The sequence below is a fragment of the Salvelinus namaycush genome, chromosome 31 (genome assembly GCF_016432855.1).
Source record: "Salvelinus namaycush isolate Seneca chromosome 31, SaNama_1.0, whole genome shotgun sequence".
NCBI lineage: Eukaryota > Metazoa > Chordata > Actinopteri > Salmoniformes > Salmonidae > Salvelinus > Salvelinus namaycush.
The window spans coordinates 1,884,029-1,899,255 of NC_052337.1; the positions used below are offsets into that span (position 1 = coordinate 1,884,029).

The 15,227-nt window shown below is 41.9% G+C and overlaps 1 protein-coding gene across 1 annotated transcript; it reads left to right on the plus strand.

Annotated features, from left to right (window-relative positions):
* Window positions 1-894: 894 nt before the first annotated feature.
* dnajc25 (DnaJ (Hsp40) homolog, subfamily C, member 25) lies at window positions 895-12,015 on the plus strand. The gene is made up of 4 exons (XM_038971236.1): window positions 895-1,227; window positions 6,219-6,371; window positions 9,523-9,993; window positions 11,727-12,015. The coding sequence occupies exons 1-4, from the start codon at window positions 931-933 to the stop codon at window positions 11,847-11,849; spliced, it is 1,044 nt and encodes a 347-aa protein (XP_038827164.1). The 5' UTR covers window positions 895-930; the 3' UTR covers window positions 11,850-12,015.
* The last annotated feature ends 3,212 nt before the right edge of the window (window positions 12,016-15,227 follow it).

The window sequence follows — 15,227 nt, forward strand, 5'->3', positions numbered from 1 at the left end:
TAGTTTAATGTACTGTATATAGAGGTATTGACTTCAGGACCATGGATAGTTTAATGTACTGTATATAGAGGTATTGACTTCAGGTCCATGGATAGTTTAATGTACTGTATATAGAGGTATTGACTTCAGGTCCATGAATAGTTTAATGTACTGTATATAGAGGTACTGACTTCAGGTCCATGAATAGTTTAATGTACTGTATATAGAGGTATTGACTTCAGGTCCATGGATAGTTTAATGTACTGTATATAGAGGTATTGACTTCAGGACCATGGATAGTACCGAGTCATTTGAAGGTGGTTTCTACAGACTATACTGAGAACTCCCAACCACATTTTAAACCTCTGCACATAGAATTGTTTCTTGTATTGGCCTACAGTGTATTGCATTGGGACCAATGGAGTGGGTGGAGTAAAAAGTGTTGCTGGGCATATAGACTTCAGTCCCCTCATGAAATGACACCATATATACATTCTACAGACCCTACTAGGTACTCTCCATTGGCACATATAATCGGTTTTCCTGTACTTTGACCACAGTAAAAGGCCAGCAACACTCCGGATTATTCAGAGTCCCATGAAATGACACCATATATACAGTCGACAGACCCTACTGAGTATTCCCTACAATACTTTTGCAGCAAAACTACAATAGTTCTTGCTCTATTCTATACAATGATTTGCATTGGAACATGTTTTAAAACCGAAATGTCATGCAAATGTAACTTAAATATTAACACATATGAATCATTATTCATGTTTAGTGTAATTATTTGTCATATATCATTAATAAATACAGGTTACTGACACTTTTCTACCATTACGTGTGGAACTTTTGGGGGAACGTTTCCGAAATCCGTAACCCGGAAGTACTTTTTTAAATGTTGCTGACGAGACGCGGATCAAATTCTGCGACTCATCAAGTGGTGAAATGGCTGTACTCACTGAGTACGGCCGACACTCTGGTCAATGGATAGGCATTATATTAATTGTGGTGGTTTTCGTACCCTCTGCCACGGCGCTTATCGAGGGACTGTATTGTGGCACCGAGATTTGTTACGATGTGCTCGGAGTATCGAGGGAAGCGGTTAAATCGGACATAGCCCGGGCTTACAGACAGCTAGCCAGAAAGTATCACCCGGACAGATTCTCAAGTCTTGCAGGCGAGACTCGAGAAAGTGCTCATCAAAAATTTCTGCTCATTGCGACTGCGTATGAAACTCTGAAGGTAAGTGGAGAAACCTCACGTTTGATTCGTTTCAGCTAACCCTTCCAAAGTAAAACGCCGATTTCTTCTCTGGCCAGTTAGCTTACCGGCGGCGCTCGCTGACGTCAACTTATGTTGTATGCCAATGTGGCACTTTTCTCAACTCCGTCAAAGAGGCCTTCAGTCAATTTGACCGTTTTGTCTCATAGTGTACAAATACTGTCAATGACTGTGTTATAGACCTGAACAGGTTCAAAGTCAAGTTATCGTTGTGATGTTTTTTTTTCACATGCAGTGAAATCTCAGACACCCAAGATGTTGGGAAAAGTTGTTGTAGCGGTTTATCAGATGAGGAAATCGTAAACTCTATGACAACTGAATCAGATAAGCAGAATGTAACTGGAGGTTGACATGGTCATCTCTGAATCAAATGATCCGTATCTAATAAGAGAGGATCCACTGAAGTGTGTTTTGTCAGATGAGGCAAAGTTTGGAGGGTTCATGCTTACCACTCCAAATAATAGTGATTTTACGTTGACTCGTGAGGCATGGGAGAGGGTCCTTTCATAAAGAAGTGGTAGGTATTTTTAAAAGTTCCTATTGCCTATTTTGCGCCGCCGAAAAGCGGGGTCCAGAAAAGTCGGATCCTCAACCTTGGCCTTTAAAAAAACAGTAACCGTTTTTTTTGTGTTTGTCCTTGGCTTCGATAACCACTACGGTGTTATTGTGGAAAATGGTACGCAGCATCATCTAGATATGTGTGTGACAAATGTTCAACATTTACCTTATGATACCGTTCAAGACAATTCGTCTGCGCATACAGTTTGACGCATACGTTCGATAAATCCAAAGTATGAACCACACAGAACGCATTGCAACGCAACGCTGCAACGCAATGCTACAAGGCGTTCCATTGGACATGAATGTAATTCTGGTGTACAAAAATGCAAATACGCTGTCGATCACACAGAGGCGTTATGAGAGGGCAATGCGAATACCCTTTTTCACAGTGACATGCAAGACTTATGTTTTACATGAGTTATCAGAGAGAAATCAAATCAAGTTTATTTTATATAGCCTTTCGTACATCAGCTGATATCTCAAAGTGCTGTACAGAAACCCAGCCTAAAACCCCAAACAGCAAGCAATGCAGGTGTAGAAGCACGGTGGCTAGGAAAAACTCCCTAGAAAGGCCAAAACCTAGGAAGAAACCTAGAGAGGAACCAGGCTATGAGGGGTGGCCAGTCCTCTTCTGGCTGTGCCGGGTGGAGATTATAACAGAACATGGCCAAGATGTTCAAAATGTTCATAAATGACCAGCATGGTCAAATAATAATCAGGAATAAATGTCAGTTGGCTTTTCATAGCCGATCATTAAGAGTTGAAAACAGCAGGTCTGGGACAGGTAGCACGTCCGGTGGACAGGTCAGGGTTCCATAACCGCAGGCAGAACAGTTGAAACTGGAACAGCAGCAAGGCCAGGTGGACTGGGGACAGCAAGGAGTCATCATGCCCAGTAGTCCTGACGCATGGTCCTAGGGCTCAGGTCCTCCGAGAGAGAGAAAGAAAGAGAGAAGGAGAGAATTAGAGAGAGCATACTTAAATTCACACAGGACACTGGATAAGACAGGAGAAGTACTCCAGATATAACCAACTGACCCTAGCCCCCCGACACATAAACTACTGCAGCATAAATACTGGAGGCTTAGACAGGAGGGGTCAGGAGACACAAACAGGAAGGATATAACCCCACCCACTTTGCCAAAGCACAGCCCCCGCACCACTAGAGGGATATCTTCAACCACCAACTTACCATCCTGAGACAAGGCCGAGTATAGCCCACAAAGATCTCCACCACAGCACAAACCAAGGGGGGGCGCCAACCCAGACAGGAAGATCACGTCAGTAACTCAACCCACTCAAGTGACGCACCCCTCCTAGGGACGGCATGGAAGAGCACCAGTAAGCCAGTGACTCAGCCCCTGTAATAGGGTTAGAGGCAGAGAATCCCAGTGGAGAGAGGGGAACCGGCCAGGCAGAGACAGCAAGGGCGGTTCGTTGCTCCAGAGCCTTTCCGTTCACCTTCACACTCCTGGGCCAGACTACACTCAATCATATGACCTACTGAAGAGATAAGTCTTCAGTAAAGACTTAAAGGTTGAGACCGAGTCTGCGTCTCTCACATGGGTAGGCAGACCATTCCATAAAAATTGAGCTCTATAGGAGAAAGCCCTGCCTCCAGCTGTTTGCTTAGAAATTCTAGGGACAATTAGGAGGCCCCTATGTCTTGTGACCGTAGCGTACGTGTAGGTATGTACGGCAGGACCAACTCGGAAAGATAGGTAGGAGCAAGCCCATGTAACGCTTTATAGGTTAACAGTAAAACCTTGAAATCAGTCCTTGCCTTAACAGGAAGCCAGTGTAGGGAGGCTAGCACTGGAGTAATATTATCAAATTTCTTGGTTCTAGTCAGGATTCTAGCAGCCGTATTTAGCACTAACTGAAGTTTATTTAGTGCTTTATCCGGGTAGCCGGAAAGTAGAGCATTGCAGTAGTCTAACCTAGAAGTAACAAATGCATGGATTAATTTTTCTGCATCATTTTTGGACAGAACATTTCTGATTTTTGCAATGTTACGTAGATGGAAAAAAGCTGTCCTTGAAACAGTCTTGATATGCTCGTCAAAAGAGAGATCAGGGTCCAGAGTAACGCCGAGGTCCTTCACAGTTTTATTTGAGACGACTTTACAACCATTAAGATTAATTGTCAGATTTAACGAAAGATCTCTTTGTTTCTTGGGACCTAGAACAAGCATCTCTGTTTTGTCCGAGTTTAAAAGTAGAAAGTTTTCAGCCATCCACTTCCTTATGTCTGAAACACATGCTTCTAGCGAGGGCAATTTTGGGGCTTCACCATGTTTCATTGAAATGTACAGCTGTGTGTCATCCGCATAGCAGTGAAAGTTAACATTATGTTTTCGAATGACATCCCCAAGAGGTAAAATATATAGTGAAAACAATAGTGGTCCTAAAACAGAACCTTGAGGAACACCGAAATGTACAGTTGATTTGTCAGAGGACAAACCATTCACAGAGACAAACTGATATCTTTCCGACAGATAAGATCTAAACCAGGCCAGAACTTGTCCGTGTAGACCAATTTGGGTTTCCAGTCTCTCCAAAAGAATGTGGTGATCGATGGTATCAAAGGCAGCACTAAGGTCTAGTAGCACGAGGACAGATGCAGAGCCTCGGTCTGACGCAGAAATGTGCATGTTATCTTAAAGGCAAAACTGCACTCCAACTCTGATAGGCTTGATACATACAGTACCAGTCAACTTTTAGAACATTCACATGTTTTGTTTATTTTGTACTATTTTCTACATTGTAGAATAGCAGTGAAGACATCAAAACTATGAAATAACACATATGGAATCATGTAGTAACCAAAAAATTGTTGAACAAATCAAAATATATTTTATATTTGTATTTCTTCAAAGTAGCTACCCTTTGTCTTGATGACAGCTTTTCACAGTCTTCGTTTTCTCTCAACCAGCTTCATGAGGTAGTCACCTGGAATGCATTTCAATAAACAGGTGTGCCTTGTTAAATGTTCATTTGTGGAATTTCTTTCCTTAATGCGTTTGAGCAGTTAGATCAGTTGTGTTGTGACATGGTAGGGGTGGTATACAGAAGATAGCCCTATCTGGTAAAAGACCAAGTCCATATTATGTCAAGAACAGCTCAGATAAGCAAAGAGAAACAACAGTCCATCAATACTTTAAGACATGAAGGTCAGTCGATAAGGAACATTTCAAGAACTTTGAACATTTCTTCAAGTGCAGTCGCAAAAACCATCAAGCGCTATGATGAAACTGGCTCTCATGAGGACCGCCACAGGAAAGGAAGACCCAGAGTTACCTCTGCTGCAGAGGATAAGTTCATTAGTTACCAGCCTCAGAAATTGTCAATTAACTGCACCTCAGAAATTGCAGCCCAAATAAATGCTTCACAGAGGTCAAGTAACAGACATTTCAACATCAACTGTTCAGAGGAGACTGTGTGAATCAGGCCTTCATGGTTGAATTGCTGCAAAGAAACTACTACTAAAGGACACCAATAAGAAGAAGAGACTTGTTTGCACCAAGAAACACAAGCAATGGAAATTAGACCGGTGGAAATTTGAGATTTCTGGTTCCAACCGCTGTGTCTTTGTGAGACGCAGAGTAGGTGAATGGATTATCTCTGCATGTGTGGTTCCCACCGTGAAGCATGGAGGAGGAGGAGGTGTGGGGGGTGCTTTGCTGGTGACACTGACAGTGATTTACTTAGAATTCAAGGCACACTTAACCAGAATGTCTACCACAGCATTCTGCAGCAATACGCCATCCCATCTGGTATGCACTTAGTGGGACTATCATTTGTTTTTCAACAGGACAATGGCCAAAAACACACCTCCAGGCTGTGTAAGGGTTATTTGGCCAAGAAGGCGGGTCATGGAGTGCTGCATCAGATGACCTGGCCTCCACAATCACCCGACCTCAACCCAATTGTGATGGTTTGGGATGAGTTGGACCGCAGAGTGAAGGAAAAGCAGCAAACAAATGCTCAGCATATGTGGGAACTCCTTCAAGATTGTTGGAAAAGCATTCCTCATGAAGCTGGTTGAGAGAATGCCATGTGTGCAAAGCTGTCATCAAGTCAAAGGGTGGCTACTTTGAAGATTCTAGAATAGAGAATATATTTTGATTTGTTTAACACTTTTTTTTGGTTACTACATGATTCCACATGTGTTATTTCATAGTTTTGATGTCTTCACTATTATTCTACAATGTAGAAAATAGTACAAAAATACAGAGAAACCCTTGAATGAGTTACTTTGATTAGTACTGAACATACTGCTCTCAATCATTCTGATAAGGAGATATCTTCTTGTAACTTGTGTCTTTAGTACTAGGCCTATAGCTAATAGTAATAATAGTTTTATAAGGGTAATTTCCTCCTGTGTTTCAGGATGAGGACTCCCGTAGAGACTATGACTATATGCTGGACAACCCTGAAGAGTACTACAGCCACTACTACACCTACTACAGGAGACGACTGGCACCTAAAGTGGACGTACGGATAGTCATTCTGGTCACTGTGGTTGCTATATCCATTTTCCAGGTAGGATTATATTTATGTTCACACACACAATCATATAGTGCACTATAAAGGGAATAGGGTGGCATTTGGAACACACTGTGTGTTTTTTAATACCAATCATGAGAAACGGCAGTAGAATGGCACCGTTTGGTAATGTAAGGTTACGAATGGCACCGTTTGGTAATGTAAGGTCCCGTGTGGCTCAGTTGGTAGAGCATGGCGCTTGCAACGCCAGGGTTGTGGGTTCATTTCCCACGGGGGGACCAGGGTTCAATTCCCACGGGGGGACCAGGATGAATATGTATGAACTTTCCAATTTGTAAGTCGCTCTGGATAAGAGCGTCTGCTAAATGACTTAAATGTAAATGTAAATGTAAGGTTACGAATGGCACCGTTTGGTAATGTAAGGTTACGAATGGCACCGTTTGGTAATGTAAGGTTACGAATGGCACCGCTTGGTAATGTAAGGTTACGAATGGCACCGTTTGGTCATGTAAGGTTACGAATGGCACCGTTTGGTAATGTAAGGTTACGAATGGCACCGTTTGGTCATGTAAGGTTACGAATGGCACCGTTTGGTCATGTAAGGTTACGAATGGCACCGTTTGGTCATGTAAGGTTACGAATGGCACCGTTTGGTCATGTAAGGTTACGAATGGCACCGTTTGGTCATGTAAGGTTACGAATGGCACCGTTTGGTCATGTAAGGTTACGAATGGCACCGTTTGGTCATGTAAGGTTACGAATGGCACCGTTTGGTAATGTAAGGTTACGAATGGCACCGTTTGGTAATGTAAGGTTACGAATGGCACCGTTTGGTAATGTAAGGCTACGAATGGCACCGTTTGGTAATGTAAGGTTACGAATGGCACCGTTTGGTCATGTAAGGTTACGAATGGCACCGTTTGGTCATGTAAGGTTACGAATGGCACCGTTTGGTCATGTAAGGTTACGAATGGCACCGTTTGGTCATGTAAGGTTACGAATGGCACCGTTTGGTCATGTAAGGCTACGAATGGCACCGTTTGGTCATGTAAGGCTACGAATGGCACCGTTTGGTCATGTAAGGTTACGAATGGCACCGTTTGGTCATGTAAGGTTACGAATGGCACCGTTTGGTCATGTAAGGTTACGAATGGCACCGTTTGGTCATGTAAGGCTACGAATGGCACCGTTTGGTCATGTAAGGCTACGAATGGCACCGTTTGGTCATGTAAGGTTACGAATGGCACCGTTTGGTCATGTAAGGTTACGAATGGCACCGTTTGGTCATGTAAGGCTACGAATGGCACCGTTTGGTCATGTAAGGTTACGAATGGCACCGTTTGGTCATGTAAGGTTACGAATGGCACCGTTTGGTCATGTAAGGTTACGAATGGCACCGTTTGGTCATGTAAGGTTACGAATGGCACCGTTTGGTCATGTAAGGTTACGAATGGCACCGTTTGGTCATGTAAGGTTACGAATGGCACCGTTTGGTCATGTAAGGTTACGAATGGCACCGTTTGGTCATGTAAGGCTACGAATGGCACCGTTTGGTCATGTAAGGTTACGAATGGCACCGTTTGGTCATGTAAGGTTACGAATGGCACCGTTTGGTCATGTAAGGTTACGAATGGCACCGTTTGGTCATGTAAGGTTACGAATGGCACCGTTTGGTCATGTAAGGTTACGAATGGCACCGTTTGGTCATGTAAGGTTACGAATGGCACCGTTTGGTCATGTAAGGCTACGAATGGCACCGTTTGGTCATGTAAGGTTACGAATGGCACCGTTTGGTCATGTAAGGTTACGAATGGCACCGTTTGGTCATGTAAGGTTACGAATGGCACCGTTTGGTCATGTAAGGTTACGAATGGCACCGTTTGGTCATGTAAGGTTACGAATGGCACCGTTTGGTCATGTAAGGTTACGAATGGCACCGTTTGGTACATAGCAGTATGTGAGTAATCAGAAAGGTTCTGATGGACCCATAGGAACCCATTTCCTCCTCCTGGGATGCACTCCGTGAACTCTCTAAATGGCATACATTTTTTCCAGTGGAAACTGTTTAGGCTACAGAATAACTATGCTGACTGCAGAGTGGTGGAAAAACTACCCAACTGTCATACTTGAGTAAAAGTAAAGATACCTGAAATGAAAATGACTCAGTCACCCAATAAAATACTACTTGATTAAAAGTCTAAAAGTATTTTTGTTTTAAATCTACTTAAGTATCAAAGGTAAATGTAATTGTTAAAATATCCTTAAGTATCACAAGTATAAATAATTTCCAATTCCTTATTTTAAGCAAACCAAAATGCACCCATTTTCTTGTTTTTATTTATTTACGGATAGCCAGGGGCACACTCCAACACTCAGACATAATTTACAAACGAATCATGTGTGTTTAGTGAGTCCTCCAAATCAGAGGCAGTAGGGACAACCAGGGATGTTCTCTGTTTAGTGAGTCCTCCAGATCAGAGGCAGTAGGGACGACCAGGGATGTTCTCTGTTTAGTGAGTCCTCCAGATCAGAGGCAGTAGTGATGACCAGGGATGTTCTCTGTTTAGTGAGTCCTCCAGATCAGAGGCAGTAGGGACGACCAGGGATGTTCTCTGTTTAGTGAGTCTTCCAGATCAGAGGCAGTAGTGATGACCAGGGATGTTCTCTGTTTAGTGAGTCTTCCAGATCAGAGGCAGTAGGGATGACCAGGGATGTTCTCTGTTTAGTGAGTCCTCCAGATCAGAGGCAGTAGGGATGACCAGGGATGTTCTCTATTTAGTGAGTCCGCCAGATCAGAGGCAGTAGGGACGACCAGGGATGTTCTCTGTTTAGTGAGTCCTCCAGATCAGAGGCAGTAGTGATGACCAGGGATGTTCTCTGTTTAGTGAGTCCTCCAGATCAGAGGCAGTAGGGATGACCAGGGATGTTGTCTTGATAAGTGCTTGAATTGGACCATTTTCCTGTCCTGCTAAGCGTTCAAAATGTAAAGAGTACTTTTGAGTGCATGGAGTAAAAAGTACATCCTTTTTTTTTTAGGAATGTAGTGAAGTAAAGGTCGTTAAAAAAATATATAAATACTAAAGTACAGCTACCTCCAGAAACTACTTACAGTAAGTAGTTCTTTAAAGTATTTTTACTTCATTACTTTACACCACTGCCTGATTGTGACTTAATTTTCCTCCTTCAGTACTACAGTTGGTGGGCCAGCTACGCTGAAGCCATCAACTACCTATCAACGGTCCCCAAGTACCGTATCCAGGCGACAGAGATAGCCAAGCAGCTGGGTCTCCTGAACAAGACAAAAGAGAAGGGCAAGAACCGACGGTCCAAAGAGGAGATCCGGGAACAGGAAGAAGAGATCATCCGTGACATCATCAAGAACAAGATCGACATCAAGGGAGGCTACCAGAAGCCTAAAATCTTGGACATCCTGCTCTGTAAGATTGTCCTGTTCCCCTACTGCCTGTGTGCCTATGTGGTCTGGTACTGTAAGTGGCTCTACAGGTTCACCATCTGCAGAGAGGAGTACGGAGACGAGGAGAAGCTGTACATCATCAGGAAGAACATGAAGATGTCTCAGTCTCAGTTTGACAGTCTGGAGGAGGAGCAGAGAGACACCTTACTGGAGAGGCAGCTCTGGATCAAAGACAACTATGAGGTCTGTAGTAACGAACATAGTAGCAGTAGTAGTAGTAGTAGCACAAGTAGTAGAAGTGGCAGTAGTAGTAGCAGCAGTATTAGTGGTAGTAGTAGTAGTAGCAGTAGCATCAGTAGTAGTATTAGTAGCAGCAGTATTAGTGGTAGTAGTAGCAGTAGTAGTAGAGGTGGCAGTAGTAGTAGCAGCAGTATTAGTAGTAGCAGTAGCAGCAGTATTAGTGGTAGTAGTAGCAGTAGTAGTAGTAGTAGTAGCAGTAGCATCAGTAGTAGCAGTAGTAGTAGTAGTATTAGTAGCAGCAGTATTAGTGGTAGTAGCAGTAGTAGTAGCAGTATTAGTGGTAGTAGTAGTAATAGCAGCAGTATTAGTGGTAGTAGTAGCAGTAGTAGTAGTAGTAGCACAAGTAGTAGAGGTGGCAGTAGTAGTAGCAGCAGTATTAGTGGTAGTAGTAGTAGTAGCAGTAGCATCAGTAGTAGTATTAGTAGCAGCAGTATTAGTGGTAGTAGTAGCAGTAGTAGTAGAGGTGGCAGTAGTAGTAGCAGCAGTATTAGTAGTAGCAGTAGCAGCAGTATTAGTGGTAGTAGTAGCAGTAGTAGTAGTAGTAGTAGCAGTAGCATCAGTAGTAGCAGTAGTAGTAGTAGTATTAGTAGCAGCAGTATTAGTGGTAGTAGTAGTAATAGCAGCAGTATTAGTGGTAGTAGTAGCAGTAGTAGTAGTAGTAGCACAAGTAGTAGAGGTGGCAGTAGTAGTAGCAGCAGTATTAGTGGTAGTAGTAGTAGTAGCATCAGTAGTAGTAGTAGTAGCAGTAGCATCAGTAGTAGTATTAGTAGCAGCAGTAGTAGTAGTAGTAGTAGTAGTAGTAGCAGTAGCATCAGTAGTAGTAGTAGTATTAGTAGCAGCAGTATTAGTGGTAGTAGTAGTAGTAGCAGCAGTATTAGTGGTAGTAGTAGCAGTAGTAGTAGTAGTAGCACAAGTAGTAGAGGTGGCAGTAGTAGTAGCAGCAGTATTAGTGGTAGTAGTAGTAGTAGCAGCAGTAGTAGTAGCAGTAGCATCAGTAGTAGTAGTAGTATTAGTAGCAGCAGTAGTAGTAGTAGTAGTAGTAGTAGTAGCAGTAGCATCAGTAGTAGTAGTATTAGTAGCAGCAGTATTAGTGGTAGTAGCAGTATTAGTAGTAGCGGTATTAGTAGTATTAGTAGTAGTAGTAGCAGTATTAGTAGTAGCAGTGGTTGTAGCAGCAGTGTTAGTAGTAGTAGTAGTAGTAGACTACACACACAAACAGTGGAACACTTTGCACCAGATATTACAATGTTATTACAACAGAACACATTCTATACGTGAACACACACACATTCTATACGTGAACACACACACATTCTATACGTGAACACACACACATTCTATACGTGAACACACACACATTCTATACGTGAACACACACACATTCTATACGTGAACACACACACATTCTATACGTGAACACACACACATTCTATACGTGAACACACACACATTCTATATGTGAACATTATCTGTTGCAAAGCATTCCACTTTCATATTATGGAAAATGAGATGTAAAAGCCCAAGGGGTGGTTTCCTGGACAGAGATTAAGCCTAGTACTGGTACAAAAGGAAGCTCATTAGAGTATCTCCATTAAAAAAATAATGATGCTTTCTCTTTGGTGCCTTTTTTTTTTTCATGTGTTTGTATATTTATATTGCATGATGTTGTTGTACAGGTGTACAAGGAAGAACAGGAGGAAGAGATGAAGACGAAGATGGCCCTGGATCCCAGGTGGAAGAGGTACCGACGGTGGATGAAGAATGAAGGACCAGGACGGCTCACTTTTATTGACGATTGACAACATGCCGATCAATAATCACACCTGACTTGTGGCAATATATACAGATACACACTGTGTTATACCGATACAGTGCATTCGGAAAGTATTCAGACCCCTTCACTTTTTCCACATTTTGTTACGTTACAGCCTTATTCTAAAATTGATGGGAAAAAATATTTAAGAAATCTACACACAATACCCCATATTGACAAAGCAAAAACTGTTTTTTAGATTTTTTTTGCAAATGTATAAAAATAAAAAAAACATTTATATAAGTATTCAGACCCTTTACTCAGTACTTTGTTGAAGCACCTTTGACAGTGATTACAGCCTTGAGTCTTCTTGGGTATGACGCTACAAGCTTGGCACACCTGTATTTGGGGAGTTTCTCCCAGTCTTCTCTGCAGATCCTCTCAAGCTCTGTCAGATTGGATGGGGAGTGTCGCTGCACAGCTATTTTCAGGTCTCTCCAGAGATGTTCGATCGGGTTCAAGTCCGGGCTCTGGCTGGGCCACTCAAGGACATTCAGAGACTTGTCCCGAAGCCACTCCTGCATTGTCTTGGCTGTGTGCTTAGGGTCGTTGTCCTATTGGAAGGTGAACATTTGCCCCAGTCTGAGGTCCTGAGCGCTCTGGAGCAGGTTCTCATCAAAGATCTCTCTGTACTTTGCTCCGTTCATCTTTCCCTCGATCCTGACTAGTCTCCCAGTCCCTGCCGCTGAAAAACATCCCCACAGCATGATGCTGCCACCATGCTTTACCGTAGGGATGGTGCCAGGTTTCCTCTAGATGTGACGCTTTGCATTCAGGCCAAGAGTTCAATCTTGGTTTCATCAGACCAGAGAATCTTGTTTCTCATGGTCTGAGACTCTTTAGGTGCCTTTTGGCAAACTCCAAGCTGGCTGTCATGTCCCTTTTACTGAGGAGTGGCTTCCGTCTGGCCACTCTACCATAAAGGCCTGATTGGTGGAGTGCTGCAGAGATGGTTGTCCTTCTGGAAGGTTCTCTCATCTCCACTGAGGAACTCTGGAGCTCTGTCAGAGTGACCACCGGGTTCTTGGTCAACTCCCTGACCAAGGCCCTTCTCCCCCGATTGCTTAGTTTGGCCGGGCGGCCAGCTACAGGAAGAGACTTGGTGGTTCCAGACTTTTTTTTCCATTTTAAGAATGATGCTACCGTGTTCTTGGGGACCTTCAATGCTGCAGAAATGTTTTGGTGCCCTTCCCCAGATCTGTGCCTCGATACAATCCTGTCTCGGCGCTCTACGGACAATTCCTTCGACCTCATGGCTTGGTTTTTGCTTTGACATGCACTGTCAACTGTAGGACCTAATATAGACAGGTGTGCCTTTCCAAATCATGTCCAATCAGTTGAATTTAGCACAGACTTCAATCAAGTTGTAGAAACATCTCAATAATGATCAGTGGAAACAGGATGCACCTGAGCTCAATGTTGAGTCTCATAGCAAAGGGTCTGAATATGTAAATAAGGTATTTGTTGTTTTTATTTTTATTACATTTGCAAAAATGTCTAAAAACCTTGTGTAGATTGAGGAAATAAAATGGATTCAATACATTTTTAGAAAAGGCTGTAACGTAACAAAGTGGAAAACAGATACACTGTGATAAAATATATACAGACACACTGTGTTACACAGATACACTGTGATAAAATATATACAAACACACTGTGTTACACAGATACACTGTTTGCATACCTGAGTGTTTGTGAATATGTCGACTGATGTGTGTGTGTACAGACGATTGACAATAATGCCTGTTTGTATGGAGAGTTATTTTCATAGATATTGTATTGGGGATGTTTAAAGCCGGTGAAAGGTACTACTGTATAACTAATAAGATGTATTGAAGCCTTATACAGCATATCGAGAGCTGGGGACTAGAAGGCTCTATCTGCAAAAAGATAATTCTGAGATAATTGGCCTTAAAGTTCTGAACCCTCATTGGTTTGAACGGTGTCGGCTATTTTTTTTAAATCTTGTATTCTTTGGAACTTAACATGAATTGTGGTATTTAGAGTACTAGATACGTAGTGTATTTAGAGTACTAGATACGTAGTGTATTTAGAGTACTATATGTAGAGAACATTGTATTTAGAGTACTGTATATGTAGAGAACATTGTATTTAGAGTACTATGTAGTATATGTAGAGAACATTGTATTTAGAGTACTATGTAGTATATGTAGAGAACATTGTATTTAGAGTACTATATATGTAGTATATGGAGAGAACATAGTACTCTATATACAATATAGTAGATGTAGAGAACATTGTATTTAGAGTACTGTGTAGTATATGTAGAGAACATTGTATTTAGAGTACTATATATGTAGAGAACATTGTATTTAGAGTACTATATGTAGAGAACATTGTATTTAGAGTACTATATATGGAGAGAACATTGTATTTAGAGTACTGTATATGTAGAGAACATTGTATTTAGAGTACTATGTAGTATATGTAGAGAACATTGTATTTAGAGTACTATGTAGTATATGTAGAGAACATTGTATTTAGAGTACTATATATGTAGTATATGGAGAGAACATAGTACTCTATATACAATATAGTAGATGTAGAGAACATTGTATTTAGAGTACTGTGTAGTATATGTAGAGAACATTGTATTTAGAGTACTGTGTAGTATATGTAGAGAACATTGTATTTAGAGTACTGTGTAGTATATGTAGAGAACATTGTATTTAGAGTACTATATAGTATATGTAGAGAACATTGTATTTAGAGTACTGTGTAGTATATGTAGAGAACATTGTATTTAGAGTACTGTGTAGTATATGTAGAGAACATTGTATTTAGAGTACTGTGTAGTATATGTAGAGAACATTGTATTTAGAGTACTGTGAAGTATATGTAGATAGAACCTTCTAGCCCCAACCTCTGCTGGTGTATGTGACGCCTTTCATAATATGACCTTTCTGCTCTACAGGGAAAAGCTCATGGTGTGAGAGAGTCAGACGATGTATTTAAAACCTGCCTGGAGGAACTGTTCTTATTACGAAGGCCATATCCTAAATGGAACCCTGTATAGTGCACCACTTCTGGTCAAAACTAGTGCACTATATAGTGTGCCACTTCTGGTCAAAACTAGTGCACTATATAGTGTGCCACTAGGGACAGACACACCAAGGGTTAGGCAGGGTTGTATAGTCTGTTATTATAGATGCTCAGCGTCTGTCTCTGGTCCTAACTGTTATCCCGTCAGACACAGATTAAACCCTACTTGGGCAATCTCTACTGAAAGTGCTTTTTAATCCAGGAATAGCCTTCACCTGGGTTATGGGAAACCTGTCTGTTATGGGTTAGAATGGAATTGGCCTTCCTATGAATTGTTGTACCTGGGAAGGCTATTTTGAAT